A 27,959-nucleotide genomic window follows, 5' to 3' on the forward strand; every position below is an offset into this window, starting at 1 on the left:
TCTTTATTCTGCAGCTCTGGAGCCGTGTTGCCTGCAAACACACACACCCCTGAAGCTTCAGGTAGCCAGTTGCAGGTGTCAAACATACGCCAGGAAACCATGTGCAAACAGCGATGTGCTCAGAGGTTCAGTCCAGAACCACACAACTGGATGCCATTGAGCCTGAAGTGCACTCAGATCTCCACAGATCAGGGGTTTAAACATAAATGTTTTCTCTAGTTTTAGAATGCCCTGAAAGACAAACTGCACATCAGGACAGTCCATCTCCAACAACAACAACCAGTGGGAGAACCAGAGGTTGGCGGGCCAGACTGGTGACCCCACTTCAGACATCAGAGGAGCCTGCGGTTAAAGGAAAGACGCAGCAAAAGAGGAGAAAGAGGAGAAGAGAGAAGCAGAAATATATCATGCCATGTCAGATGTTTCTGACACGATGTCTCAGTGAGTCAACAGAACATCTGGAACAGGACAGATGTGATGAAAGGGAGGAAGTTTCTACAAACCACTGCACCCAGGAATCTATACCCATCTTGGCCCTGATGGTCTCCCACACACATTTTTCCCCAGGATGAATGTATCTGTTGATAATAAAATGTTCCTGTTACCAGCCTGCAGAGCTTTCTGAGTGTATAACCGAATGTAAATGTGTATAAATTTTCAATTTGTTGAGATCATCCTCAGTCTTATGTTAAAACCTCAAAGGATCAAATTTAATATACGTATAGTAGCTGTAGGCCTCTGTGGAGTGTGTATGGATGACGTCATCACTGCGTAGCACTCCCCAACAAGAAGCCACTTTGATCTTAAGTGGGCCGAACATGTGAAACTGCCCTTTCTGTCACTGTAAAGATGTTGAAGTACACATTTAGAAAAACATAAAGTGCAGTTTCAAAAGTACTGTCTCAGTTTTTCTATATGATAATGAAATAGTGCTGTAGTAAACAAAAGAAATCTATCATCATAGATAAATAAATGTATAAAACTGCAGAGGAAGTTACGGTGTGTTTTTTATTTCCTCTGTGGACTTATTGTAAAAAGTAGACATTTATAGTACGCAATGGAAAAAACAGGAACTTTTCTGTGATTTAACTCTTTATTCTAATTTCTAATAAATGGGCACGGGGGAGTACAGTAAAAAAGTCCAAAATTGATGCCTTCCTATTCATTTCTCAAAGCTGTCAACTGGAATCTTTGCTGGGCCGATTCTGGCCCCAGGGCCTTATGTTTGACACCCCTGGGCTAGCGCCTCTGCTCATATATGGATCTGGATTTTTTTTCCCCTATATATCTTATTCAGAAAAAGACATTTTAGGTTCTTAGTTTGTTTGATCTCAAGTTTTCTTTTAACATCATGTATCCATTTCTCCAGCAGAGGGTGCTGTTCATAGTAGCCGGGGTGGGATGTTGATCAGGCTGAGGCGGTTGGGGCCTGAAACAGAGCGTTGCTCTGTGTGTCAGGACCAGAACACATGAGCCTCAGTCCCGCTTACCGCTCGTTTCACACACACCCCGCCTGCACATGTTTACTCTCAACCAACCCAGACTGTTTGTGAGTGAGGCCCTTTTTTCACCCCCCTCCCCACAAGCCCTCTCTTCCTGCCAAATAAACATTGCACCGGAAATTGCAGGGATTGCTGGGATTTTTCAGGGGGTCCTGGCAGAAAGGAGGAGACGACCAGAACAAGGCTCCTCTCTGTGACACCTTGGAGGTGAGTGGTAGGATGCACGTGTGAGGATGGGGGATCCAGAGTGGAGGGCGTGACCCCTGCTTTAGGTGGTTGATGGGTGTTATCATTACGATACAAACAGGTAAAAGTGACCCAGTTTCCTGTGACACCCTCCTCGACTTCAGGAAGACCAGGAGGGTGTGCTAAGTTAGACCTCAGTGAGTTAAAGGTCAGGAGGGAAGTGATATTCTTGTGACCTTCAGTGGACTCTGCCGTGGATCCAGTGACGGTGCACCTGACCATTCTCCTCTTCTCGTGGCTGTTTATTCCCTCTCCTATCTGCACAAGCCAGCAGTCGAGGGAACACAACAGCCGCCGATGGAGCCGGGCTTTCATAACAGCCCCCTGACAAAGCACACATGAATGGCAGGGTGTGTGCCCTTTGCGTACACAGAACGCTCCCCTCCCGCCTTTGTGTGTGAGTTTTGTCCCAGCTCGCTTCCCATAAATCCCAATGTCTTTACTTGATAATAACAGCCTGGAAAAGCACACAGTATAAAGCCTGTTATTGAGCAGATTGCACCACAAAGATTATTCCACTTGATGACCTTCTGTTTATCTCAGTTAGTGTGAGAGAGTATCCTCTGTGGACAGTCACATATTCTACAGCTGGTGAGCCATCACATTTTAAACACTCTCGCCGCCAGCCTGTAATTAGGATTCTCTGCCTATCCACCACTTCTTAATTATGGTCAGTTAGATCAGATGCATGGTACATGTGCTGTATACACATATGCAGCAATGATATAGCACCAAAGGAAGTTCAAACGAACGCTTTCTCATTTTTCACCGAAGGTTTGAGCGCGCGAGTATCTTTAAACTGAGCAGTGCGCCGTGTTTACAGGACGACGCGTACACATCCTGGTGTGAGTGTGGCTGTGAGACCATAAAGCATGCCAAACGGTGGCAGGCGTGTGCTTAGAGGATGCATGTGCCTGGATGTACACGCACATACGGGATGACGCACTTGACAGATGCATGAAGCGTGTGTATATGTGTGTGTGTGTGTGTCTATGTGTTTGTGTATATAAGCTCCCTGTCTTCTTTTCTCAGCTCTGCTCCTATACCGATCTATGATTCTGTGTTTGGGGAGTCAACAGTAGAGTTCCTGTCCTTAGTTTAAAAATAACTTTGGGACTTAAATTCCTTGCCCCCTTCTCATCCTTGCTAACTGGTACTCTCCTAACCTCGCTCTATGCTTGTTTTTCTTTCCCTTTTCTCCTGTTTTGGAACAGTCTGTACCCTTGGTCTCTTTTTTTTCTTTTCTTTTTTTTGTCAGTTATCCTAAATCCATCTGTGGCAACAGAGAAATGCCTCAAATTACCAAGGGACCGCTAATAAAAAATTCTTTGACTTTTCCCAAAGACAGCCCTATTTCTGTTACAGTTTTTAAAAAAGAAACAGGGTTCTCAAGATTAATAAAGTTAATATACATTATATAAGCAAGATCTAGAAACACTGCTGCCTACTCTGGACCCAGTTCAGCCAAATGGACTGGCTTAATTCTGAGAGCGGTCCATCAGCCACAGGCTAAAGAGGAGAGGGAGCGTTCGGTTGGCAAGGGTAACTTGCTGTTCTGTGAAGACAACGTGAACACTGAAGAGTATATAGAAGGTTTTGGAGCTGCTATCCAGCCTCAGGAGGTAGGTCGTCTGCTAGCTGATTGGTAGTTTGATCCCCTGGCAGTATGTCCTCACAAGTGTGTGCAAGTGTTTTGAGTGCACCTTATACATCACTCATGCTCAATAAAGTTTTTGATACTTTGCTAAAAAAAAATCACAACTTTATTGCGTTATGCTGAAAAATAAACCGATTGCCCCCATATGATAAGAAGCCATGGTGACACAGGTGTCATCGCCCCTTTACACATTGAGGAAAGTTTCTGTTAAAGTTTCAAAATTGACTTTCCCATAGTTTTCCTGGCAGTAAAAATGGGTCTGGGCTCTTAAACTTATCAGCTCCAAGTGATCCCAAATAAGTAGGAAAGCTCTACTCAAACTTCTAAAAGGGTACCTGATGTTAAAATATGCCAAATAAAATATGTGGAGCTGTGCGCTGTGGCGACTCCTTGTGGATAAGGTGAAAAAATCAGTCCATTTGCCATTCAGCGGGTCTCTTTTCAGAGAAGGCCTTGCTTATTTCAGCAAGACTATGCCAAATCCATATTCTGCATGTTTAATAATAACATAGTTCTGCAGTAAAAGAGTCGGGGTATCAAATTAGCATGCCTGCAAGGAGCCCCACCTGCCTGCGGTTTAAACCTTCTGTTTGAAACAGACAGGCAATCAGAAGGAAGCTGGCAAAGGGAGAGTAGCCTAAAAGGTAAAGGAATTTTAAAAAGGCTTGTTACAGACTGAGGATAAAAAGACGGCATCAAGGCCCAGTTTGAGATATATATGAAAATTAAAAAAAACCCATTCTGCTGGAAAAGAGCATAAAGGAGTCCCTGTAATACTCAGTTTACCGTGTTATTGAGATCAGACACCTTTGGCTACACCCTGAGCACCAGCTGTATCTCGAATTTCTTGGAGTGTGTATGTCCACAATTCTGTGAGTTGGCCGCGCCACTGAAAGAGTAAGAGGAGTGTCGTGGCAGGTGTGGCAGGAGCTCTCCTAAACAAACACTCCACACCTGTCTTCCTCCCTCCTCGTCCTCCTCCTCCACTTCCATTCCCCTCTGTGTATAAACACACGCTTTCTCACAGACACAGAAAGGCGTTTCGTGGCGTTTCGTTCTCTGCAGCAAAGAATCACGTGTGAAAAGTGAGCTGCTTTTGTTCCACTGACCTCACACTATTATCCTGTTCTATCTTTTATTTCTCACTATTTAATATTTCCTTGGCCCTTTCCATGTGCCTTACACCTCTCTCTCTGTCTCGCACACACACCCTGTCTGTCATTTATTTCCACTGAGTTGTTTTTGAAGGTTTGATGTGTTTCTCACCTGCCATGGCTTGCCTTTTTTTTTCTCTTTTCCTTATTACCCTCCTGTCCTTTTGCACCTTCCCGTTTTTTAATAGCAGCGACAGGGAGCTTTTCCAGCCAACTCTTGTAGCAGTTTGGGTGGGTTTATGGGCTGACGTTCACCGTTGAGCTCAGAATACAAAGGTCACCACTTGCTTTGATGACTATGCCTTCCATCTCCAAGAGACCCAACAAGTTTGTTTATTACATCTGCTGCAGATGAGACTGAGACCAAAGTGGAAAGTACAGATTCTCTGATGAGTCAATGGAACCTAAAAATTCAGAACAACAACTGTATTTCTCAGACTGCAGCGCATATGTGTGTGTGCCTTTTTGTGAGGGTCGGTGCACACACAGAAGCTTCAGCAAAATCCCGTGTTTTTTTCCCTCTCTTCATTTTCTCTCACCACGCTGGGCTTGTTTACACGGGCCTGTTACATCACCTCCGTGCCCTGACAGAGAGAGATGGATTGTGTGGGAAGAGGATGGAGGTTTGGTGAATACATAATTTTAGTTTTCTGTGTAGGCCTTTGTGCGAGTGAGGACACACTGTGCATATGTATAATGTATGACAGTGCATGCTCCTGCTTTGTGGAACGAGCTGCTGACATACAAATGTAAGCACACTTGCACAAGGGGGTGCATGCAATATGTATAATCTACCTTAATTGATGCTTGAAGACTGAAATTGTGTTTTTTAGATGAGAGTTTTCTGTGTTTATAATCATATAGAGTGTGTAAAACAGTGTCTAAAAGGATAAGCTAAGAGCAAGCAGGTGCTTTGAAGCTGCATTATTTCTACTGGCCAGCAGGGGGCAACCCCTCTGGCTGCAAAAAAAGTCCAAAATTGTGGGAGTCTATAGAAAACATGACCTTACTTCTCACTTGATCTAAAAGTGCAGTAAACACTTTCCTGAGGAGTAAGTGTTCTAACTCAGTACTTTCAAATATTTTTGAATACATCATGATGTTAACTTTTTGAATTACGGTCCTATTTACACTAAAATAGACAATAAAGTACGGTATACTTTACGGCGAGCCTAGTTTCTGCAGTATAAGTAAATGGGCTGGTACTTAAACAGTACGTTTCTACTCAACCTGAGGACTCAGAGTGATTTTTACTACAAGCCTCATTCATCTGACCACACACAAGCATCTCCAGAGGAAAGGCATGCAGTGGTTCTACTATTGCTCCACCTATTGCTTGTGATGTTTCAAAACAGGAAAATGGCAACATGATAACCACGGTGATGTCGTCCATCGTTTATTTACAGTTCATAATGATAACGTTTGGCTTTCATCTATTTGGCTTTGACTCCTTGGAAAGGTGTTTCACATATCAATCGATAATTGATTATCATATTTATACTATTAGCACAAAGAGGTAACGGGACAATTTCTTCTCCCGCTGGCACAAATGACCACAGGTTTGCTTAACAATCATTGTAGAGAACAACAAACCCTTCTCACACCTTTCAACTAGCAACCTACTCCATGCATTTGTGTCTCCAGTGAACAGTTTCATGTCTGAGAATGTACTAATGTGGAAAATGTCTACAGTGCTTCTAAAGAGAACAGCAATGTGAGTCCCTAAAAGGGACTTGTTACCTACAAGTTCAGGTACTGAGAATGGCTGGTTTTCCTGTGTCAAAATGACACAGAGACTGTCCAGGCACACATCCCTGGCCTCTCTAACACTCTTACAGTGTACAGATACAGAACTGTTTTTTATGGGTACTTGCTGGTGCAAGTACCCATGAAAACAGGTTGTGTGTGGGAGACATGAGGTCTAAATAGGAACTGATGAATTACACTGATTATTTCAATGATTTTCAGACATCCCTCTCACTCTGTTATGCAGTTAAACCCAGCTCCTAGGAACACTCTGTTCTCCATGTGTTTGCATTTGATCTGCCCAACTCTTGTCTAATAGTATTTTTATAAAGTGGCAGAAGGAAATTCCTAGCTGTTTTCCATGGCTGCTCCCAGTATTAATGTAGCGCAGACGAGCAGCTGCGTATATTTATTTTACTCCTCACAAAGCGGCAGCCGGACAGAGGCTTGCGTGTGAAAAGGACTTTAAAGCATCGAAAATATTATTTTCGCTCGAACATAAATAAATAAACATCCCAGAGCCAGCTCCTCTTTGGAATGTAGTAATTCTGATTTTTTATGAATGAGTGCATTCATGGCTGGCCACGCCCCCTCCCGCAACCAAACCTGTGTTGGAGGTCCAAGCCCCGCCTCCTTCCAATGCCCTCCCGCCCTGTTTTTCTTTTTTTTCCAACTTTGGCCGCGCGCCTGTGTCCTAATTGGTTAAAGGAGGGCTGGGGTGGGCGTGGTTGCCATAAAAAGAAAGGGAACGATATAAAAACAAGGCTCAAACTTTTGGTCTGTGAGAACTTGAGAGATTGGTGGAAGACGTGTGAGGATACATAAATATATATATATATATTGCGAGTCGGATTTTACTGTTGTGGACCAACGCTATTGCTCACTTGAAGGATTTGGGCTTTTCCTGTCACAGAGCGCTGTTTTTAAACGCTCTCCCGTCTTCCATGTGAGCACGCTGACAGCATGGGGACGCTGCTATTATTTGCTGCCTTACAAGTGGTTACAGTCGCTTCGGTGAGTACGTGAAGTGTTCTCCCTTCATGCAAACGCACGAGCTCTAAGGTCTCACGCGCCCGTGCTGCTCTCGTGCTGTCAGGGTCTGCTCTCCATGCTGGTGTTAGCGCTGCGTGCCAAAATAATAATGGCCCAGTGGCTCCCAGCACTGTTAAGATTGTCATCGCTTATTAATACGGCGGCTACTGTGCTTTCTGGTTGGCTGGTTTCCAAATTGAGGCTTGAGGAGCAATAAGAGGTCTTGAGCGGTGTTTCAAGAGGTCCCATGTAAAGTCAGTTGAGTCATTTTACGATTTGTTTGGCGGTTTATTTCCATTACATTTTGTAATGTTACACTACAAATGTGATCACTAGTGTCCGAAGCATATTCAAGTAAAGGGGAAATATATGCAAACTATATAAATGTAATTGGTTACACTCTCTTCGCAGTCTAATTAAATTATCTGACAAGTAAAAGTAATAAACCCTACTATGTGTACACCGGCTTCCATCCAACTGTAGGTCTAAAATTATACCACAGTAATTTTATCCAATGGGTATAAAAATACACTTCGATATGAAGTCGTTCCGCTCCATAAATATCTCAAGGAATATTATGTGACTTTTGGCTGGGAGATGCTTTAACTTACCATGTTATGCACGGTGATTCACGAGTTATTGTTCAGTCTTTGTGTAATGTAATTTTAAACCCTCCCAGGAACCTCAGCAGTGAGTGAAAGCAGTGCCAGTGCTGGTTCTGGCACACCAGAACTTGGCCCGGGTTAAGAGAGTGGCGGCGGAGTCAGGAAGGGATCACTGTAGGTGATCTGACTGCGGACAGTCAGACTGACAGCTCCCTGTGATCCACAGGCTGTGTGATCCCAATAAATGCTGGGAGTGGTGAGAGTGGCTTGTGTGTGTGTCGACACAGAAGGGGGTCAGAAACAAAAGATTTAGAAGCCGGGAGGTGGGGGTCAGTGAACGTACCTTTCATCCCCTCTTGCCAGGCGAATGCCAAGCGGAAGGCGACAGAGGGCTACAGATACCCCTGTGGGGTTCAGGACAGTGCCGAGTATTCAGGCAATATTTTAAGCCACACACACACACGCATTCATACATACACGTTGAGGACTTTCTGTGATCTGGGTAACTTGAGTCAATCTGTTGTCCTGCCTGGTTCCAGTGTGATTTTTCTCTTTATTCCTTTTGGTGCAGAAGGTTAAATTACTCTGTCCCTTCCTGCAGGTGACTGCTGAGTGTCCAGTAGTGTGCGAGTGCCCAGCAGTGCCCCCATCTTGCCCCCCAGGAGTAAGTTCAGTCCCAGACGGATGCGGCTGCTGCAAGGTGTGCGCTGCCCAGCTAAACCAAGACTGCCATGAGGGGCGCCCTTGTGACCACCATAAAGGACTGGAGTGCAATTATGGCAATGATGTGGGCCGAACCCATGGCATCTGCAGGGGTATGTACCACAGAGGTGGCAGAGCAGGGATGGTGGGGGTGGGAAGGGTTGAGAAGTGGTGAATTTATTTTTTATTTTTTTTTACCCCTGCTTTAGATCAGGCACAGCTTTGGGGGTTGAAGTAAGGCAATGTGTAACTTCAGGGTGGGGAATCTGGCTTCTGAGCCAGGGCGGCTGGGGTTTCTCTTTGATAGGGGCTTGAGGTTTGAAGCCTGTGCCACGTTTCAAAAAACAGAGCACCTTCATGAGCCTGTGACTGAAACCCGGCCAGCCCCGGTATTTATATAAGTGCTGCAGTGTGTACACAAACAGGCCCGTGAAACACACAAACACACATGCACAGACAGTGGTATTTTTATATGTGTGTTTATTTGGGGGTGTTGCTATATAAAGGGGGGTGGGGGTATCCGGGGTGTTGTGTGGGGAGTCCCACTCAGGGTGTTAAGGGAAAGGACGTTGTAAACAAGTCAACGTTCCCTTTCTGGTCTAAGAATAGTGTTTGCTTCTTAAATGTGGAGATGTTGCGACTGTTCTCTCTCTCCTTTCATCTGTCCACCACACACATTAAATACACAGTCACATAAAAGTCTTGCTATTTGATGTCTAAAGACTAAGTGTGTGCTATTAAAAGCGTTCTGACCAGCTCGCCTGTCTTCTCTCTTCCTCCCAGCGAAGGCCGAGGGCCGCTCCTGCGAATACAGCGGTCGGATTTATCAAAACGGCGAGAACTTCAGAGCTGGTTGCAAACACCAATGCACTTGCATCGATGGAGCAGTAGGGTGCGTGCCTCTTTGCCCCAGCCACGTGCCCTTGGCGTCACCTTCCTGCCCTGCCCCGCAGCTGGTCAAGGTGCCCGGGCAGTGCTGCCTCAGCATCGACTGCCACAAGGGAACCACGGTCGTGCCCCCGGTGTATCGCCGACCCCAGCCTCCCGCTTTCCCTCCGTACCCTCCATTCATTCCCTACCCAGTGTATCCCTACCCAAAGCCTTTCCCGAAGCCTTACCGGAAGTTTTACACTTACAAACACAAAAAGGAGAAGGATACCCTTGGCAACGAACTGGTGGAAGCGGTACGCAAGTGGGGCAAGCCACGTGGAAACAAGCACCTGGCAGGTGAGGAGTTGGTGACCTGCTGTGGAGTGCGCCTGTTTCCACTACACAGTAAAGTGTCCTGTTTACGCTTTATTCACTTCAGCCCGCTGATGCACAAACGGCCTCGCTGTGAGCCGTCTCCCCGGCGTCCATGCATGTGTTTTGGCATTTATGTGAAGCTTGTTTTCCACTGGCTCCTTGCACACCAGAGGTGCTCTTGGTCGCACTCACACACACTGCTCTTTCACAGCACATGCCTCCGTCACCCAGCTTTCCCTGCTCTGTAATCATCCTCTCTGTGCGTCAGTGTTGCCTGTTCAGTGAATAAGGCCAGTGTGCTGTGCATCTGTGTACCTCTGCTTTTCCCTCAAACTTCCCAGTAGCCACTTCACTCCCCCTGCTTAACTCCTGCTGACCTGGCTTCTCTCTGGCTCTCTCTCAATATTTCCCATCATCGCTCTCCCTCACGTGTCCTTTCTTTCATCTCGCGTAGCCTGGAAGCAAACAAGTGATGAGTGCGTGGTTCAGACCACTTCCTGGTCCGAGTGTTCCCGGAGCTGTGGGATGGGCGTTTCTTCTCGTGTTACAAATGACAATGCTCAGTGTAAAATGATCAAGGAGACGCGCCTGTGCAACATTCGGCCCTGCAGCTCCATGTCCATCCCAGTCAAGGTGAGGAATGCATGAGTGTGTTTGGATGCTTTAAAGATCCTTATAAAGGCAGACCTTCTTCTCATGACCCCAGCCACGGAGTTCCAGCAACCAGACTAAATAAGATTCAGGAAAGAAGCGTCTCTCGAGGGGCAGTTTGTATTAATATCATGGCATGTATAAAGCCCCCTCCCCTCGAATCCCTCTGTTGCTGGACCCCTTTTTGATCCATTCTGTCTATTCAAAGTCCTGTTGCTGTGTGAGATGAAAACAGAGGGGAACGAGACCTGTGGCTTCAGCTCGTTGTAGATCAGAGTATATCAAAGTATATCAAAGTGTAGCTAATTAGTTTGAAAGTTTTGAAAATACCATTTCACATTTCCTGCCAGAGGGTTGGTCGTGATGATTGACAACACTCTCAATACAGTAAATGTCTTCATACAGTAAATATGAAAACTAGAATGAAACTAGAGAGAACAGCCTGGCTCAGTTCAAAGATCATAAAACGCTCTAATGAAATCCTGCTTTACTGGAACTGAATTATAAAAGTAAAATTTCAACAGGGCTAAGATCAGAAAGCCTTGCCTGGTTAAACGGCAAGTGCTCAACGCCAAGAAGTAGGCCACAACACATCCTGTAGCTTCATCACAACCTCTGAAGATGCAGAGCGTCAACAGACATACTTAATTACCTACACTTTGGAGTCATTAGAAGACATTAGGAACGTGTAACTTGTAATAAAAAAGTAACTGGCAACGGCCCCATCCTGTACATGGTACAGCTCATGTCATCATCACTTTGATCTACCCAAATATAATAAACCTAATTGGCTTAATTACTACTAAATATGATGACTACTAAAAAAGTTAAAAGCGCAACTTTAAACATTTTGCTACAGGTCAGACACTTTAACTTTTGCATTAATATGAATAACAGGGGCTTTTAATTTTAAACACAGAATTTAAGATGGAAATAACTGCAAAGGCAAACTGTGTAAAACAAACAAACAAAAAAACCCCACCATAGATCATGCAGTTTGTTCGTACAAATACACAGTAAAAGAAACCAAAAAAACATCATGGTGGTGACCAAAATGCTAATACAGAGGCTTCAAAATGCATCTTACTGTGTCTGTGTTTTTTTTTTTTTATATACAGTCTATAATTAATAGATTGATACCTGCTAATGCGACTTTCAGTTGCTCCTTTATTCACGAAGCTGCACTTTTTTTACTGGCTTCATGTTCACGTTTGAACTTTGACTACATAAGTGTGAATCGGAGAACTTTTTGCTGCTGCGACAGAGGAATAACTCTGTCTCCTTCACTGACGTGACACCGCGGCCGACAGCTGCACTCGGTGGCACTATGCTGTGTGATTTAAAGAGCACTTCGCCCACTCTGTTGCTCTCTCACATTTCAAACAAAACACTCTCAGAAACATTTTGCCCCCTGCCTCGAGCCACTCATGAAGCTGATTGGCTTGTTGTGCACCTGTTTCTCTGAGCTCTCCCAGTGTTTGCAGAGCTGCTGTGGGTGTTAATGGAAACAAGTGTCAATCCTTAACTATCGCTGGCACGCTATTCTCTCCGGCGCTCATCTGCTGTTCTGACCTTTTATTTCTTTCAGCCCATTAACTTTGTTTTTCACGTCATGAGCGATGAATAACAAGTTGCTTGATGCTGCTCTATGGTACGGTGGCAGCTCTAATTTCAAGCAAACGTGAAGCCATAAAGCTTTCACTGGAGCACAGTTTTAAACCGGCTACACACCACACCCATGCCTCCTGTGCCAAAGAAAGACTTTGTTAGCAGATTTTATGGATCACCCAGAGAGTCAAATTCTCTAAATATCTCGACAACCTTTAGACCTGGTAGAGTTAAGTATGTAAGGTGAATTTATGCGGTTATTCATGTTCCCCTGACTATTCCTGACATCACTGGATGTCAGGATCACTGGATCACTGTAAGGTTTGGTCCACATTCAGGGTAAACTGGAATCATAGAGTGTATATAAAAGATGAATTTAGCTCTATTAGCCATTAGTTAGTGATTGGAGGGTCTGACCAAAAACTCTGCATGCTCACACAATAGCCACTTGATAATCACAAGGTAAGCCCACAATTAAGCATACTATGTTTTATTAGCTATTTTGATCATAATTTATAAAACGATAAGACCTCAAATCGCTAAATAAAGACTAAAAATTCTGCAAGAAAGTGTTTAAAGAGCTCAGAGATCAAGTGTACAGTTGCCCTGAGAGGTCAAATGCAGTGCAACTTAAGAAAACACCAAGAAAATAGAAAAATGCTGCAAAAGTACACAAAACAAAGGAAGTGTTTTTGGGGGAGATGTGATGGAACAACTGTGGTAGATGTTAGGATTGCACTGGGACGTGCTTTAAAAAAAAAAAAAAAAGCTTATGTTCTATCTACTTTGTCTTCCTCATACTTGTGGCCAATTTTGAAACAATTGCACCTGGATGGTTAAGATGCACAGAGACAGACTGGGGTTTGAACCAGGAACCCTCTTGCTCTGTTTGCTAACTGATATTGTTTATATACATGTCCACCTTTTATATACAGTCTGTGATTTTTGGTGACATTATAGCAGGATCAACATCAAGTTTTAAATTTGGGCACTACTTTATGTCAGTGCCATCAACATCAGTTCATTTACTTTTCACTGGAAAACATTCCCCTTGTGACAGGCTAAACCAGGATGGTGAACAGTACAGCCTCACAGCCCTGCGTGCATGGCTGTAGACACCTGGTGAAGCCTTTTCACTGGAAAAACTGAATTGCTTCTTTCTTCTTTCTCCGTCCACAGAAAGGAAGGAAGTGCTCTCGCACCCATAAGGCCCCAGAGCCACATCGTCTGTCATATGCTGGCTGTAGGAGCACTCGCCTCTATCGGCCCAACTACTGTGGAGTATGCCGGGACGGCCGCTGCTGCTCGCCACGTCGCACCCGCACAGCTAACGTGACCTTTGCCTGCCCTGACGGCGAACGCTTCAGCAGGTCCGTGATGTTCATCCAGTCGTGCAAGTGCAGCGACGAGTGCAACCATCTCAACGAGGCCGTAATGCCCCCACAGCTGTGGCTCTATGGGGACACGCACAAATTCAATGACTAGCGGCGTTACCCTGCCAAACCTACATTCCTTCATAAAAACAGACATTAACTCCCCCATCTCACCCCCACCCCAGCAGTACCCATTATAGAGTAGTTGTCCTTAGTGGATCCATGAGCGGAACACACACCGAAACATTTGAGGATGAATGCGGAAAAGAGGAATGTGTCTCGGACTAGGCGTACCTCACAATGTGGAAACCGCAAAAGTGACCAGGCCCTGCTTTAGTGTAGATAAAAAGCTGTTTCTGGCCTTGCCAGACTTTAAACTGTGAATAAATCTTTGGGTGTAAGCAGACCCCATGTTAGTGCCCAGCTTCAAAAGTTCCCTAGAACTGTTTTTGGGAACAGCTGAGAAACACAGACATGCATAAGTCTTTCGTGTGCTGAAGGATTCACGGTGTGGATTTGACAAACCTGCTGGAATCACGTCTGCGCACTCCAGTATATGACAACTGATAGACTAAGTGACAAAGAAGAATAGGATGGCGTTGGTAGAAGATGGAAGTTTGTCTCAGATGTTTTGACGGGAATGTGGTTTGGGTCATTTTATGGTATTTATTCTCTGGTATTTATTGTCGAGACAGACATGATGACACAGCAGCCTGCCACTGGGGAAGGTGGCGCTGCTATTCTCGGAGAATCGATGTGGCAGAACAACAATATCAGGCGGACAATACTGCTGAGCCCAGAGAGAGGGTGAGGAACTGCCATCAAACCAGGACTTGACCCCGGGCTCAGATTTGGTCAGAAAGCCATATCTAATGATGAACAACAAATGATAAAGGAGGAAATGAGGTATATACAATGGATAAAGTTGGAGTTGAACTTGGTGGTTGGAGGCATAAGTGGGAAAAAATGTCAAAGGTTGTTTACGCAGCTGGACTCATCCCCTCGCCTTGCCTTCACAAGAAACTGAGACATTTCGCGAGCATCCGAAGAACACGCTCGGGATTCTGTCGCCAACAAGTCGACCACCTAATTTGGCCAGGTACAATCCTGACTCGTGATGGCAGAAGGAGACAATCGTCCACTCTGGTTTGTTTTATAAATGAATTTTGGAAAGCTGCATGTGCCACGGTAAATGTGTTATTTGTGATTTGAAGGTGGAACTGCTCTGTCGTCTAATCTGGCTCGTAACTGAGCAGCCTCTTCGTGTTAAAGTGCATCCTGTTTCTGAGAAATGCTGTTGAAAGGCTGTTCAGTCGTTTCACACGGCTGTGAGAAGAGCTTTATGTAATTTTGTTTTCAGGGGGTTGAGGTCTACAGCTGCCAAATGTCAGCAGGAGCCTACCTCTAAGGACACTAACACTGTCAAGTCTATCTTCAGGTTGTACGTTACGGATGGCTTAGCCCTTTATTATGATTATCCACCCGACTTGGTGTTTGGGTTGACGTTTGAGCACCTTACAGCAACCTTGATTCACAGCCTAATCTGGTATCCACATACAGATGAGTTGAAATCACGAACTGCCTTTTTAAAAATTACTGTATACAGTGGTAACTTCGTCTCAGTGGAAGCACCAATGTACTTTATCCGTTTGTGCCATAAATTACACATTTTTGCCCTGAGGTGAATGTTTTTCCCCCCCTACCATCTCAACTACAAAACATCTGCTGCCCCAAATCCTTATCAGGGGTTCTTTTTAAACTTTAATTTGCTAAGAAATGTCTTGTGTTTTCCATTGCTATTTTGCCCATGAAGATGCTGTGGTTTTGATATTGTATCTTTAGTTTTATTGAGGGAAACTATAGTGCAGCTATGTACAGACACATTGTTACCTTTGTAGTTCTATCTGCTGTATAAGGGCCAATCATTATACTGAAGTAGTCCATGTATAGTTTAGCACTGGACGAGGCAGGGTTCAGATCGTTTATGAGCATTAAGTGCCAATTTTGAAAGCTTGATGACTGTAGAACTAGTAGTGTACATTAATAAGTCTGTAATTTTCTGTAATGAGTCATGCTTAAGATCTTATGCTTAAAAACAAAAAAAGTGTTCCTTGTGATTAACTCTTCTTGGAATCTGGTTAGTTTACAGTTGACTTTAAGAGCTGGAATGAGTTCATCGTTTCGCTTTTTAAAAAATAAAATTCTCTCTGACAATCATTGTTGAACATTTATCAAAAGAGGATTTTTTTTTGTCACGTAGGTTAAATTATACAGCAACTCTATGGTGTAGCGCTTAACACATCCCCCTAACATGCAGATAAATGCATCTGGTTTAAATTGAGTCAGATCAAACATGCAGATCCAGCTGCTGTGGCGGAGCAGCCAAAGATCTGCAATTTCACAGCTATGCTAGCAGCCCTGCAACGAGCCATACTATGTTAACATTTAGCAGGCATTTCATGTATTTACACATGTACACTACAGTCACTATTTGGTACTAAAGAAAAGTTACCTTAGTGGCAAGATAAATTTGTGTCTGCCCAACTGCACTTAAGATATCAACATCCAATATCGAGTTACTGTGCAGCAATAAAAATTGCAGAGAACCATCACTATGACTCTGCACAGTGATGTTTATCCAGTATTGAATTGTTGCTAAATCATCTAAGCAGATTTCCACTTGTTTAACACTTTGAATTTTTAATACTTAAAACAAAATACCAAGAAAAAAAAAATACAGTTAAACAGTGACATGTTTTGCCCCGTCAAAATCTGCAAATTCATCACTACCAGTTCATGTGGTGACTTCATTTATTGGAGGATATTCGGTTAAAAATCCATAGAAAGAGCTGCCATATGAGCCAAATTTGTGTCTTTACAACTTTTTGATTACCAGCCAAACAGCCACTTTTTTTGTACTGGGAAGGAAAACAAAACATCTCCTATACAAATCTTGCTTGGACATAAAGAAAAAGCACAGACTCCTATCACATGTTCCTCTGAAAGTTTCCCTGAAGCTCTGTCGCTGCTGAGACTGAAACCAATGAAAACTGAGCAGAGACAGCATCCTCATAAGTGACCACAACAGTAAAATGACATTTTATAAAAAGTTTTAATTCCATTAAGCAAAACAAAGACAAATTAAAACCAAACCCCCCTAAAAACTGACAATAAAAATAAACGTTTGGTGAACAGAGGAAAGGCAGAGCTTTCAAATCAATGGTGAAGTACGTCTACTTCCAAATACAAGACGAGATCCACGAAGAGCAGACTGCCGTTTGGCCGGGGACTCATCTGGACTGCTCGACTACAGAGGGGGAGAGAAGGAGAGACTAGTTGAGCACGCAAAACATCAGAACGATGAGCAACAGCTGAGCATACCGACGTTTCAGCAACAGGTTAAATATGTGAAGGATTTGAGGAGCGCTTCAGTTAACGTGACAGCACCAACTGTTGCGTCTTGTTGCCGAGTAAAGGTTTACTGCAATTTTCTGTGGGGAACGCTTCAGCATTAACGCAATGATTTAATAATAAAGTGCTGCAAAACTCTTTAATCCACAGATCACAGTGGTTCTAATGTTATTAAAGACATCAGTATGCTTTTAAGGAGGCATTCAGAAATAAGAAAAACCAAAAACACTTACTGTAAGATGAGATGTCAATCTCATCTGGCAGCTCGGCCACATTGACTTCAAAGCGGTCCTGCACATCGTTTAGAGTCTTGGCATCAGTCTCGTCTGACACAAAGGTTATAGCCAGGCCTTTGGTCCCAAACCTACCAGCACGGGCAACCTGAGGGGCACACAGAAGGTAAGAGTAAGTCCAAACTGCAACATGGACTACCACTAGCATTCACACAGTGCTTGATGAGCAAATAAGACAGCCAACTTTCCTGCATATGAAAAAGGAGAGGGGCTCAGAAATTCATTTCTCACCCTGTGCAAATAGGTGTCAGAATCTTCTGGCATGTCGTAGTTGAAGACGATATTCACTCGCTCAATGTCCATCCCTCGGCCAAACAGGTTTGTGGCCACCAGGATCCGCCGCTGGAAGTCTTTGAATTGCTGATAGCGAGACAGCCTGAGAGAGGGTAAGAAGGGGAAGGAGGACAGAACCATCAGGAGGATTATCAACAAGCACTCTCTGAAGACTAATGCGTTGAGTTGAAGGATGAGGCCTCCTGCTCTCAAAAATACACAACACATTTGAAGCTCAGCAGAGCATGTTTACGAGTTGAGAGTTTATAAGTCACCTTTCCTCCTGAACCATTCCCCTGTGGATGGCAATGGCAGGGAAATTTTGCTCCACCAGTAGCTGGGACAGAGCGACGCAGCGCTGAACTGACTTGACGAAGATCACCACCTAGAGGCAACGCACGGGCATTAAGGAAGCACCGAGTTAGACCTCTGATGCAATTTTTATTACAGCTTTCAATGAGTATTTGGGACCTTTTGAATACAAACATTAGCTTGCAACAATATAAAGATGTATGTTCCCTCACCTGATTGAACTCCAACACATCAAGCAGGTCAAATAGCTTGCGGTTTTTCTCGCTGTCCTTCAGCTTGCAGTAGTACTGTTGCAGGCCGTGGAGTGTAAGTTTGGTCTCGTCATCCACAAACACCTCCATGGGCTGTACATGAGATAGCAGGTAAGTAAAACTTCAGTGCAGCAGTTTTCAGTACAGACCGAAAGTGGTGGAGATGAGTTGTCTCACAAAAAACAACAGACATTCAGAGGTGAAGCAGCCCTCCGCTGCTTACTTACATCTTGCATGAACTTGCGGCACACTGGACGGATTTCCTTACTCAGTGTTGCACTGAACATCATGACCTGCTTCTCATGCGGTGTGATCCGGAAGATGTCCTGAACATCACGCCTCATGTCTGCCATGTGAAGAAAGAAAAAGAGTGAAAAAAATGACTAAGGTAAGATTCTGACTGACTACTGCAGTTTTGCTGCCGACTTGGTGAAAACTGGGAAGACAAAAGCAAAGAAAAGTCACCTAGCTGCTCCAGCATTTTGTCACACTCGTCCAGGACAAAATGCTTGACGTTCTTCAGACTGAGCGTCTTGTTCCGGATCAGGGCGAGGATACGGCCGGGAGTTCCGACAACGATGTGAGGGCAGTTCTTCTTCAGGACGTCCTCGTCTTTCTTGATAGGCAGGCCACCAAAGAATACGGCTGCTTTTATGGTGGGCATGTACTTGGAGAAACGCTCGTACTCTTTGCTGATCTGGAAGGCCAGCTCTCGTGTGTGACACATGACTAATACAGACACCTGGAGACAAGGAAACACAGATTAAATCCAAAAATCTATCAAAAAGTCAAAGGTAGGCAGAATAATTTGTTTAAAATGAACAGTTTTACATTACAAACGACAAGATGCATTTAATGTTAATGTTACATTTTTAGTGTTTTATGATCATCTAAGCATCTGTCCTTGAAAGAAAATTACATCCCACTGTAGCTATAACACCTTAGACTTGAAGGTCTGCAACTCTACAAGCCAGAACTGAGCCATATATCAACTCTTTGGTGTATAATTTCCACATAACAAGCACAACATGAAAATGCCACTTACAATCAAATAGACTGATGCTATAATACACAACGAATGTCATCCATCCTCTCAAATCCCCAAATTCCACCAGGATCGGCTGCGCTGCATTTCAGCACTGACACGAACACTTAAGCCAATCGACCCTTATGCCTGATTTATGCTTTAGCAGGAAATCTACATATTAAACGGAAACCCCTCTTAACCGCAAGCGTAACATAGAAAACCCAACATGTAGTAACATTTCTCTTGTCAAGTTATGTGGAAGGTTTTGGTGCAGCGTTAAGACGGGTTTCTGATTACGTCGTAGATTTCCCGCTAAAACATATTTTATTGTTGTCCTCAAAACTGCATATCCCAACAAAGAAACCTGCTGGTTATAAGTCACCTATGAAATCTGTTATTTGTATATTAATAAGGAATGTCATGATCCCAGAAATTCATCAGTTGGTACCAATACCAGTAGAATCACACAGCTGGATAGTGAAACAAAATGACTGGCTGGTGCCAGGTACTTAAACTGTTACTAAAACGTTTTAGAATTCTGATCATTTATTTAAATGTTGACATCATTTTACTGACAAGACCCAGACTGAGATGTTAGGATGGCTGCCGAGTAGCCCATTAGTGTTACTAGCAAGTGACTGTAACTCGTGTTAGTTACATTAAGTGAGCACAAACATTTCAAGGTTATTTTACAATGGGGAGTCTCAAACAAAATAAGCAGTAATCTGTGATTCTGGATAAGATTTGCAGGACAAAACTTTGGATGTCACTCTTAACTTATTCGTCCTCAACGTGAACCACATAAATAGCTCTGGATACCAGTCTTTCATGTGCCTTGCTAAATTGGAAGTCCAATTATTGTTTGCATATCGCCTCTTGCTAATCAATTATCTCAGATTTTGCAGCCACCTGAATGCAAAGTAGCTGCACAGCCGACTGCCTTCCTTAAAAAAAAAGAGACAGAGCAGAAGTTTGTTGCAGTTGCACGACTTTCCATCTTCCACCTGTTCTTTGACAATAGAATACTTTAAACCACATCCTGCCTCCTTTAGTTTTGGAAGGATTTCTGCCTCCCTGCATAAGCTGATGACGAGCACTGCTGCATCTCATAAATCTTGGTATCAAAATGGTACCATGGGTATTGATTCTGTTGGCATTCCCTAGCTCTGACTAAGACTGATTTTGATCAGTCTTGTTTGTGCTCTCTCACAGGTGGCTCTGACTTCAGCTAAGTTAAAAACAAAAACAGGACAACAAAAACATTTGGACCTCTATCAGCTTTTATTGGCTTGTTCATTAATTACCAGACTAATAACATTCATTGCCGATAAATGAAAAGCTCAACATTGAAGGCACAGTCAAAGCATGTTAAACACACATACTAACCTGTCCGTCAACGGGTTCGATCTGTTGCAGGGTGGCCAACACAAACACAGCCGTCTTGCCCATACCAGATTTGGCTTGGCACAGGATGTCCATGCCCAGGATAGCTTGTGGGATGCATTCATGCTGCACTGTGTTTTTAAACAACACAACACAAATATTAATGTTAAGTGCAGTCTTATTATTACCTGCAAATCAATTTCTTTGAACTGCTATAAAGAGCACAAGAGGAGTGGCAGTCCTGCTGGGAGTGGTGCATTTTTTTAGACGCACAAAGCAAGTCAAGCTATTCAAAAATTCTTAATGTATGCAAGCAAGATAAGGTAAGCGCTGTTGAAGAACATGCAGACTTACAGCTTTTGACTGGTTCTACCAGTGTAGTGCAAGGGTATGCCATAAACAAACTCAATTGCCAGTTCCCCACTAGTCCCATTTAACAAAAGGTACCAGAACAGTTGAATGAGTCTCACCTTCAGATGGATGCTCAAAACCACAGTCAATGATGGCGCGGAGAAGCTCCGGCTTCAGAAGAAAATCCCTGAAACCAGAGCTGTGGATGGAAACATAGGAACCTTTCACCTCCTTCTTGCCTGCTGGGGTTGCACTCTCGGGGGCTCCTTGAGGCTCCTCATCCTCTTCATAATCAAGGAGCTCGTTGTCAACGTCATTCTCAGCCATTGTATTTGTCTGGAACAAAGAAAATACAGCTGAGTATTAATGATCACTGTCCTTCATCTGTGTCTGTAAGAGAGGGCTCCCTTTACTTAGATTATATGAAGCGAGGTTCTTATTCGAGCCCACTTGTTGCACATATTTTAATACATTTAAAAAGTCTTATTTTATTCTACCATTACAAGGCGGGTTTGACTTTGTGCAACTATGAAAATCGTGGTTGGTTATAAACGTGACTCCAAACATTAGCTCTATTGTGTATAACTCGAACTGAATTTTAAAGAGTAAGCCTGTGGTTAAGAAATGCTAAGCAAGAAAACACGCAACAGAGCAGGCCTAAATATGAATACTCTAGTGTTTTGTAGGCAGAAAATATTCTGTACGACCACGTACACTCAATATAACAAACAAGGTCAAAACCGTAACCGACGATGTCAAATTGACCAAACCGGTTAGCTTCTAAGCGCATACAACACTAGAAAGCCATTGTGTTGCATAACCATTGCTAACGTGGCAAGCTACTCTTCTACACGACAACAACTAATCCGCTACGACCAACTAAATATTCCCAACGGCATAAGAAGGCGATCTTTTCGTAATTGTAACGGGAGTGTTATATGGATGACAAAAAGGCGGCATATTTCGTGTAAATAAGGAAATCTAAGTGGCGATTGCTTTGCTAGGCTATCAAATGCTAGGCTACAAAACGCTAAGTAACACCGCCCCCTGAAACAAACAACGAAAGGTTATTTTTAGCGATAGCAAACACTACTGCAGCCCAAATTAAACAAATATAATTCACAAGCTTCTTTAGGTGAAACGAGACGCGGAAAGCCGCCCAAGCGGGACAATGAAGTAGTTCAAGGATTCCTACCGTTTCGGTGTTAGCTTCGACTGCCCCGATAGATCACAACCGCATGGAGAGGCCTCAGTTAGTTTATACCACCAACCGGAAGTTCCGCCTCGACTAAAGCGGGTCGATATCATTCGCCCGTTTATGCGACCTCTGTGAAAAGCAGCCTGTGATTGGACAAAAAGTGTGCCGCAGTCCGTCGCAGTTGAAAAAAGCGGGACACAGTTGTAGCTGCTCTCCGTAGGGGAGCTCGGGAGGGACACTCGAAATAAATTAATACAGTCACGTTTTGCTGCAATATAAGTATAAAATTAACCGGGATGTGTTTGCGTATGATAATGCAGGCCTGTGACCTTAAATATAAAACAGCTTCCTGGAATTGATTCAGGTTGGATCAATTTTGTTAGTTTGTTTTTGTTTCACAGAAATCGTTAAAATTGTATGAAATCTAGACGTTCAAGTCGCGCGAGGCAAAACTCCTCTCCAGGATGTGATGTTAACAGTGTGAAGAAATTCGGACTCCATCAATAAAAGTATATGTAACTGTAATTTCTATGTTTCCTTGCACAAGTCTAAATCAAGCTTTAATTCTGGAAACATTAAGCACTGAGAATTAAAAGTCTTTAGTGCCTTCTAGTGGTCAATGAACGCATTAGTGTTGTACAGCATAAATGTCGTTGAAGCATTACTAACGTTTACAACCTTTTATTAAAATCAGAATTACGAATAACAAACGGGGCGCCAAAGGCCGATAATACGGTAACTGTATTAATAACGAGAAGTATCAGTATTTCCAACTATCCAACATGGATACACTGGCATCAGGTCTCAGCTTTCATAATACTTTGAAGAATACTTTTATACAGGAAGCAATCAGGAAGTATCTGCAGATCTGCAGAAATCTTTACAAAAGAATACATTTTATTGCTCTGTCATCTATAAAATCTCACATTCTTTAACAGGAAAACTACAAATACAGAATGACAAGTAGTGTTATTTAAATATATTAATGGAGATGTCCACACTCATTTGATTTTAACTCACAATTTATGCGTTCATCACAGATGTTCTTATTCAAAAATATTCCAGAAATATTTTTCAATGCAATACAAAGCAGTCCATCTGTTAGTTCTGCATTTTTTAAAAACAAAATGGACAATAAGGGCAGATTGGTGAAGAATTTGCCTGATGCAGTAGTTGAAGTTAAACCTTCTAAATTGTAAGAAACTCCATCAGTGCTTTTATTTTATTATGTCACCAGTCTGATAGCTGTTGTCCTTATATCTGTGATTCCAGAGCAGAAGAGAAGCTCCACTGTGTAGGAGAGAAGTAGGGAAAACTGTCAGACTCGGGCCTGGAATGCTCCTCTGTGTGCGCACCACCTGGGGTGTAAGAGCGGCTCAGGAAGTCTCTGACATGCGGTGGCAAAGAAAGAAAGAGCCAGTTTTCCACCAGGAGACCACCTCCATGCAGCCCTGAGCAGCAGCCCAGTTCAGCAGGCAGTTCTTCCAGATTGTTGCTGCGCAAGTCCAGCCTGCACAGTTGACTTAGAGCTGCAATCTCTCTGGGTAAGAAGCTAAGAGAGTTGTGAGACATATTCAGGGTGCGCAACTCCAAACAGCAATTGAAAAGCTCAGTGGGTAGCCTCTCCAACCTGTTCCCACTGAGGTCCAACTCTGTGAGCAGCTGCAGTGCCTTCACCTCAGCAGGCAGCTCCTCCAGCAGGTTACCGGCAAGCAGGAGCCTCCGAAGGCGTCGAAGAGTGAAGAGCGCTGGAGGAATGCTCTGGAGCTGGTTGTTTGACAGATCCAAGAGCTCGAGGCCTCTAAGCACACCCACGCTGGCCGGCAGTACCAAAACACGGTTGTAAGCAAGTCTAAGACAAGAGAGACGACGAAGGTGAGCCAGACTAAGCAGCTCCTCCAGAGTCCTCAGGTTATTGTGCTGCAGGTCAAGCACCCGGAGGTTGGTCAGTGCTAACAGAGCAGAGGGTAAACGCTCCAGCTGGCAATCCTGCAGATGCAGCTCTGTCAGGTAAACCATCCGCTTCAGGCCCATCAGCACAAGCAGCCTCGTGCCCTCATTCTGGATCTCCAGTCTCACCAAGCTGCTTGCCACCTCGCAGAGCTCACCGGGGATCCGCTGCAACATGCCTCGAATCACCAGCACACGTAGGTGTCGCAACTGGCGTAGGCTCCCCAGTGCCCAGCTACGGCCCACCCCACCGTCACTGCCTAAGCGACCAGAGAGGTGAAGCTCATGAAGGCCTCGCAAGGAGAAGACCCAGCTGGGGATCTCTGATGCCTGAGTGAAGGTAAGCTGAAGGACTTCTAGACGTTCCTGGAGAAAGGCAAGCGCGCTGGGATCCACAGTTGCTGTGCAGTGGTAGAGGTGCAGCTCCCTGTAGTTGGAATGCCACATAAAAGTCCAAGTTAGAGTCTAAAAAGAAGTGAATACTTTAAAAGAAATACTTTCAAAGACTACGCCCCTGCACTGTACAACTCACCTGAGTGAGGTCATGCTGGTCATGTGTGCAGTAAACCTGGTGTCTGCGATGAGCTCCAGTTTGAGGACCTGAAGCTGGCTGAGAGTGAAGAGGGCTGGAGGAAGGCGAGGCAGGGCCACCAGCTGCAGCCTGGAGCGGCCGTCTGCATCCACGCTGATCATGGCGTGCAGCTTCTCCTCCCCCCAGCGCCTCTCTAAGCTTTCCTCCAGCAGCCTGCTCTCACTGACAGGCGACAAAAACACAAAGAGACGCTGGACCAGCAGAGGGTCGTACTGGTCTAACATGTGTATAAGAAAGGCCAGGTCGTTCTTCAGGTCAGGAAAATCTCTCAGGGAGCTCAGCTCCTTCAGTGAATGGAAGGAATATTGCTGCAGAGAGCTGAATTGAATCAAACACACCAAGGCAGAAGAAGAAGAAGAAAGAAAAAACAAAGAGAAACATCAAACAGGATATTTTGTAGCCAAAAACACAGCACTACATTTTTTACCCCTGTAACTAGTTTTCTGATATGCTCATCATCAGGAGCATCATTTATTTATTTATGCTTTTTACATTTAGACTAGTTTCTCTCCTCAAAGCCTGTTAAAGCCTGAAGTAGCACTCATACATACTCTAACTTTCTTTGGGCAAAACTATCCACTTTAAAAATATATATTCCTACCTTTTCTGCGATAAAAACACTGAAAAGTGCACCTTTAACATTTTTTTATTCTAACCTGCTTAAAATCCAGGTGAGAGTGTAAAAATTAAGCAGACCATACAGGCCCAGTAAGGTCAGGTAGGCCGCCAGCAGTTTGCGGAGAAGTGAGGAGAGCACGTGGATACACTCGAAGGTGGCGTAGCCCACCAGGGCCCGCTCCTCAGGGTGACAGGTGTGGTTGAAGGACAGGGAGCCGAGAAGAGGGACTGTGTAACTCATAATCAGTGTTACAATCAGGAGTTTGAAAACTGTCTGAGCCAAGTAGACCTGAAGAGGGAAAAATGGGCATCAAGACTAAACGATTCATGGAATTAAAAAAAAATTAAGGTAGCAAAGAAGTTGATCTGTAAATCTAGCAGACTAGAGGATCTCTTACCTTACAAATGACAGCTGAGCTTTCACAGTGGGACCTAAACTTCCTGACCCTTTCAAACAGCGCCCTCGCCTGTTCCCCATCACTTTTATCCAGACTGATTACCTGGCTGTGGCTGTCAGCCATTACTGATGGGCTGGAAGAAGGAAGTTGCTCCCGGGAGTCAAGAGATACACAAGACACAGTGGAGTTACAGGACAGTGTGGAGGGACAAGGGGATGGAGGGGTGGCAAATGCGCTGTCTATCCTCTTTAAAAGTGGGCTGTCTGTGCCCGAGTCTATGCTCGAGTGTCTTGTGTGGGTCACTGTCGGGGAAGTGGAAGTTCGGTGGTGTGGTTGTTGTGCTCGTCTTCCCTCCTCCACCATCTCCTGGATGCTCTCTTGGCGGGCGGCATGAGACAGGGCCTGAGATGTCCAGGGTGACTCACAGCACTTTGCCAAGATGGATAGGAACTGCTCTATGCGGGATGAGGTGTGGGGAAAGTGGAGCCAGAAGGAGCCACTGGCTACCAGGACGAGGGACTGAAGCAAGGCCATGTAAGGGAAGAAGCGGGAGGACAAAGGCAAAGCTTCATGGTAGCACACCTATAGAAACAGGCAAACAGCAATTGATTGTTTGACCACATGGGGGCAGCAGACATACACTGTGAAACATTAATAACAAAGGGTTACCTGTTAACAAAGGAAGAGGATTAGTATAAAAACTGAAATGGGTGCTAAAGTTATTCTTTTTAATTGAATTGATTTGAATGGGTAAAAGCTTAAAATACAGGATACACTGTAAGCCCAGTTCTGTGAGTATGTCTACTCACAGAACTAGACATACTGGTTCTGTGAGTAGACAGAACTAGTATATACTAGTTCTGTCTACTAGACATACTAGTAGACAGAACTACTAGTATGTCTAGTAGACATACTAGATATACTGTTTGCTGGTTTACTTCTATAGGTTGGCTATAGGGGTAAACCATGGTTCTATCTCCGAGGGTTAGTAAGGCTTAAATAAGCAACACCATGAGAGCTGTGAGTGAGCACTGAAACAGTCAAAGTGTGAATCAGAAGAAACTGGGAGATTAAAGTTCCACTGTAGAGCTGAGATAAGCGGTTTAATAACCTGTGGGTATGAGCAGGTCCTTTTACATAAAGGTTCAGAATGTTAAATATAGCTCACTCTATGCTTTCACAGAGTGAATAACAAAAACAACAAAGCCAGCACTACTTTACCTGGCTAATATAAATGTACTGCTGGTACACCAAGTGCGTGCGCCGACCCCGAGGTGCAGAGTGAAGATTTGGGCCGATTTTGTGTGCGTGGTGTATTTGAGGCTGTGACGATGGAGACAGTCCCACATTGGCACTTTTTGAGTGACTGTGATCACTAGTGTTTGTAGTTGAATCCAAAGGAATGCACACCACTCGGTCCCTGGACAGCTGCTCCGTACAAGCCAGGACAGATGTCATCAACATCAGGACCACCAGGTAGTCCATAAAGACCTCCCACCAGGGCTTCAGCAGTTTAGACCTGTTCTGATGCTGATTCAGAGGCGCTAGCTCTGACAGGGAAAACATGGCGTCCTCTGGGTCCTGCAAGATTTGCTTTAAAAATGAGAAAACTAAGAGAGAACTACAGCACTGACCAAATGTGGAAAGTTGTATTATAGGATCACATCATGAGCTAAACTGCAGAACTGAACTACAGTGAATTTTGTGAATATTTAACAGTCAATTTGATATAATACATAGAAAATCTTTTGAAATTTCAAATAGATGTATTCCAGAAAACTTTGAAATGCTGTTGCTAACTAAGAGTAAACGAATTATATATATATAAAAAAGTTCACTTAAGTTCTACTTGGCAACAATGCAAATTGGATCATAACAGTCCTTGTTGTTTTATCCACAGCTCTTCACCTACCTGTGCAAATAACTTCTTCTCTTGCTGTTCTCTCTCTACTTGTGATCAACCCACAGCCGCATTACAGAAACTCCAAGCCGGCGCTGTCTGGTTTAGCAGTGAAAAACTTCTGAAACTTACAAAACAAACTCCTCCTGAGCTGACTGGCACAAGGCTATTCAAAAGTTGCCATGGCAGCAGAGGATGTGTGGCTGAGAAATTTAATTCAATGCTAGAAGCCTGCTCAAGACCCACAGGGGGTTTGCTTGCTCCCTTTAACTCCTTCAGAACTGAAGTAGACAAAAATGTGACACACACAAAAAAACAGTGGAAAAATGTTTCCACTGGACAAAGTGAAAATACTTCATATGCATAATGACGGGAACACTTTACCAGCTTTATACACTGTTGGAAAGTTCAATTGACAACACTTCACAATATAGCCTGGTGAAATCTGCCTCCATAAGTCACCAACAGTAGTTCCCAGTAG

General features: G+C 44.0%; 3 protein-coding genes across 5 annotated transcripts; 1 reads left to right on the top strand and 2 right to left on the bottom strand.

The window, feature by feature from the left end:
• Nucleotides 1–6,764: 6,764 nt before the first annotated feature.
• Nucleotides 6,765–15,738, top strand: LOC309705528 (CCN family member 1). Its single transcript, XM_082531431.1, has 5 exons — nucleotides 6,765–7,319; nucleotides 8,544–8,757; nucleotides 9,428–9,871; nucleotides 10,344–10,522; nucleotides 13,328–15,738. The coding sequence occupies exons 1-5, from the start codon at nucleotides 7,269–7,271 to the stop codon at nucleotides 13,631–13,633; spliced, it is 1,194 nt and encodes a 397-aa protein (XP_082387557.1). The 5' UTR covers nucleotides 6,765–7,268; the 3' UTR covers nucleotides 13,634–15,738.
• A 576-nt stretch (nucleotides 15,739–16,314) lies between these two features.
• On the bottom strand, nucleotides 16,315–22,119 carry ddx39ab (DEAD (Asp-Glu-Ala-Asp) box polypeptide 39Ab). Its single transcript, XM_082531430.1, has 10 exons — nucleotides 22,018–22,119; nucleotides 20,942–21,158; nucleotides 20,475–20,602; nucleotides 18,527–18,803; nucleotides 18,289–18,407; nucleotides 18,023–18,154; nucleotides 17,774–17,883; nucleotides 17,457–17,601; nucleotides 17,166–17,313; nucleotides 16,315–16,828 (listed from the first exon to the last, which is right to left on the bottom strand). The coding sequence occupies exons 2-10, from the start codon at nucleotides 21,147–21,149 to the stop codon at nucleotides 16,812–16,814; spliced, it is 1,284 nt and encodes a 427-aa protein (XP_082387556.1). The 5' UTR covers nucleotides 21,150–21,158; nucleotides 22,018–22,119; the 3' UTR covers nucleotides 16,315–16,811.
• Nucleotides 22,120–22,899: 780 nt separating this feature from the next.
• LOC309705526 (volume-regulated anion channel subunit LRRC8D) lies at nucleotides 22,900–27,579 on the bottom strand. 3 transcript variants are annotated; one of them, XM_082531429.1, is made up of 6 exons: nucleotides 27,491–27,579; nucleotides 26,800–27,159; nucleotides 25,579–26,160; nucleotides 25,264–25,469; nucleotides 24,503–24,880; nucleotides 22,900–24,397 (listed from the first exon to the last, which is right to left on the bottom strand). In XM_082531429.1, exons 2-6 carry the CDS (start codon nucleotides 27,142–27,144, stop codon nucleotides 23,275–23,277), a joined length of 2,634 nt encoding a protein of 877 aa, XP_082387555.1. In that variant the 5' UTR covers nucleotides 27,145–27,159; nucleotides 27,491–27,579; the 3' UTR covers nucleotides 22,900–23,274. The 3 variants fall into 3 exon arrangements, with proteins under 3 accessions (XP_082387555.1, XP_082387553.1, XP_082387554.1); XM_082531427.1 differs by having other exon boundaries at nucleotides 25,219–25,469; XM_082531428.1 differs by having other exon boundaries at nucleotides 25,219–25,469; nucleotides 26,800–27,171; nucleotides 27,491–27,567.
• Nucleotides 27,580–27,959: the final 380 nt, after the last annotated feature.

Source organism: Aulonocara stuartgranti (genome assembly GCF_965226115.1).
Source record: "Aulonocara stuartgranti genome assembly, chromosome: 4".
NCBI lineage: Eukaryota > Metazoa > Chordata > Actinopteri > Cichliformes > Cichlidae > Aulonocara > Aulonocara stuartgranti.

Excerpts from the sequence above, each read along its gene's own strand:
- LOC309705528 (XM_082531431.1), top strand. The coding sequence starts at position 7,269 with ATGGGGACGCTGCTATTATTTGCTGCCTTACAAGTGGTTACAGTCGCT. Across the intron at positions 8,758-9,427 it reads AACCCATGGCATCTGCAGGG|CGAAGGCCGAGGGCCGCTCC; the intron begins GTATGTACCACA and ends TCTTCCTCCCAG. Across the intron at positions 10,523-13,327 it reads CCATGTCCATCCCAGTCAAG|AAAGGAAGGAAGTGCTCTCG; the intron begins GTGAGGAATGCA and ends CTCCGTCCACAG.
- ddx39ab (XM_082531430.1), bottom strand. The coding sequence starts at position 21,149 with ATGGCTGAGAATGACGTTGACAACGAGCTCCTTGATTATGAAGAGGAT. Across the intron at positions 20,603-20,941 it reads TTTTGAGCATCCATCTGAAG|TGCAGCATGAATGCATCCCA; the intron begins GTGAGACTCATT and ends TTAAAAACACAG. Across the intron at positions 18,155-18,288 it reads GCCGCAAGTTCATGCAAGAT|CCCATGGAGGTGTTTGTGGA; the intron begins GTAAGTAAGCAG and ends TCTCATGTACAG.
- LOC309705526 (XM_082531427.1), bottom strand. The coding sequence starts at position 27,144 with ATGTTTTCCCTGTCAGAGCTAGCGCCTCTGAATCAGCATCAGAACAGG. Across the intron at positions 25,470-25,578 it reads GCTCAGCTGTCATTTGTAAG|GTCTACTTGGCTCAGACAGT; the intron begins GTAAGAGATCCT and ends TTCCCTCTTCAG. Across the intron at positions 24,881-25,218 it reads CTCACCTGGATTTTAAGCAG|CTCTCTGCAGCAATATTCCT; the intron begins GTTAGAATAAAA and ends GATTCAATTCAG.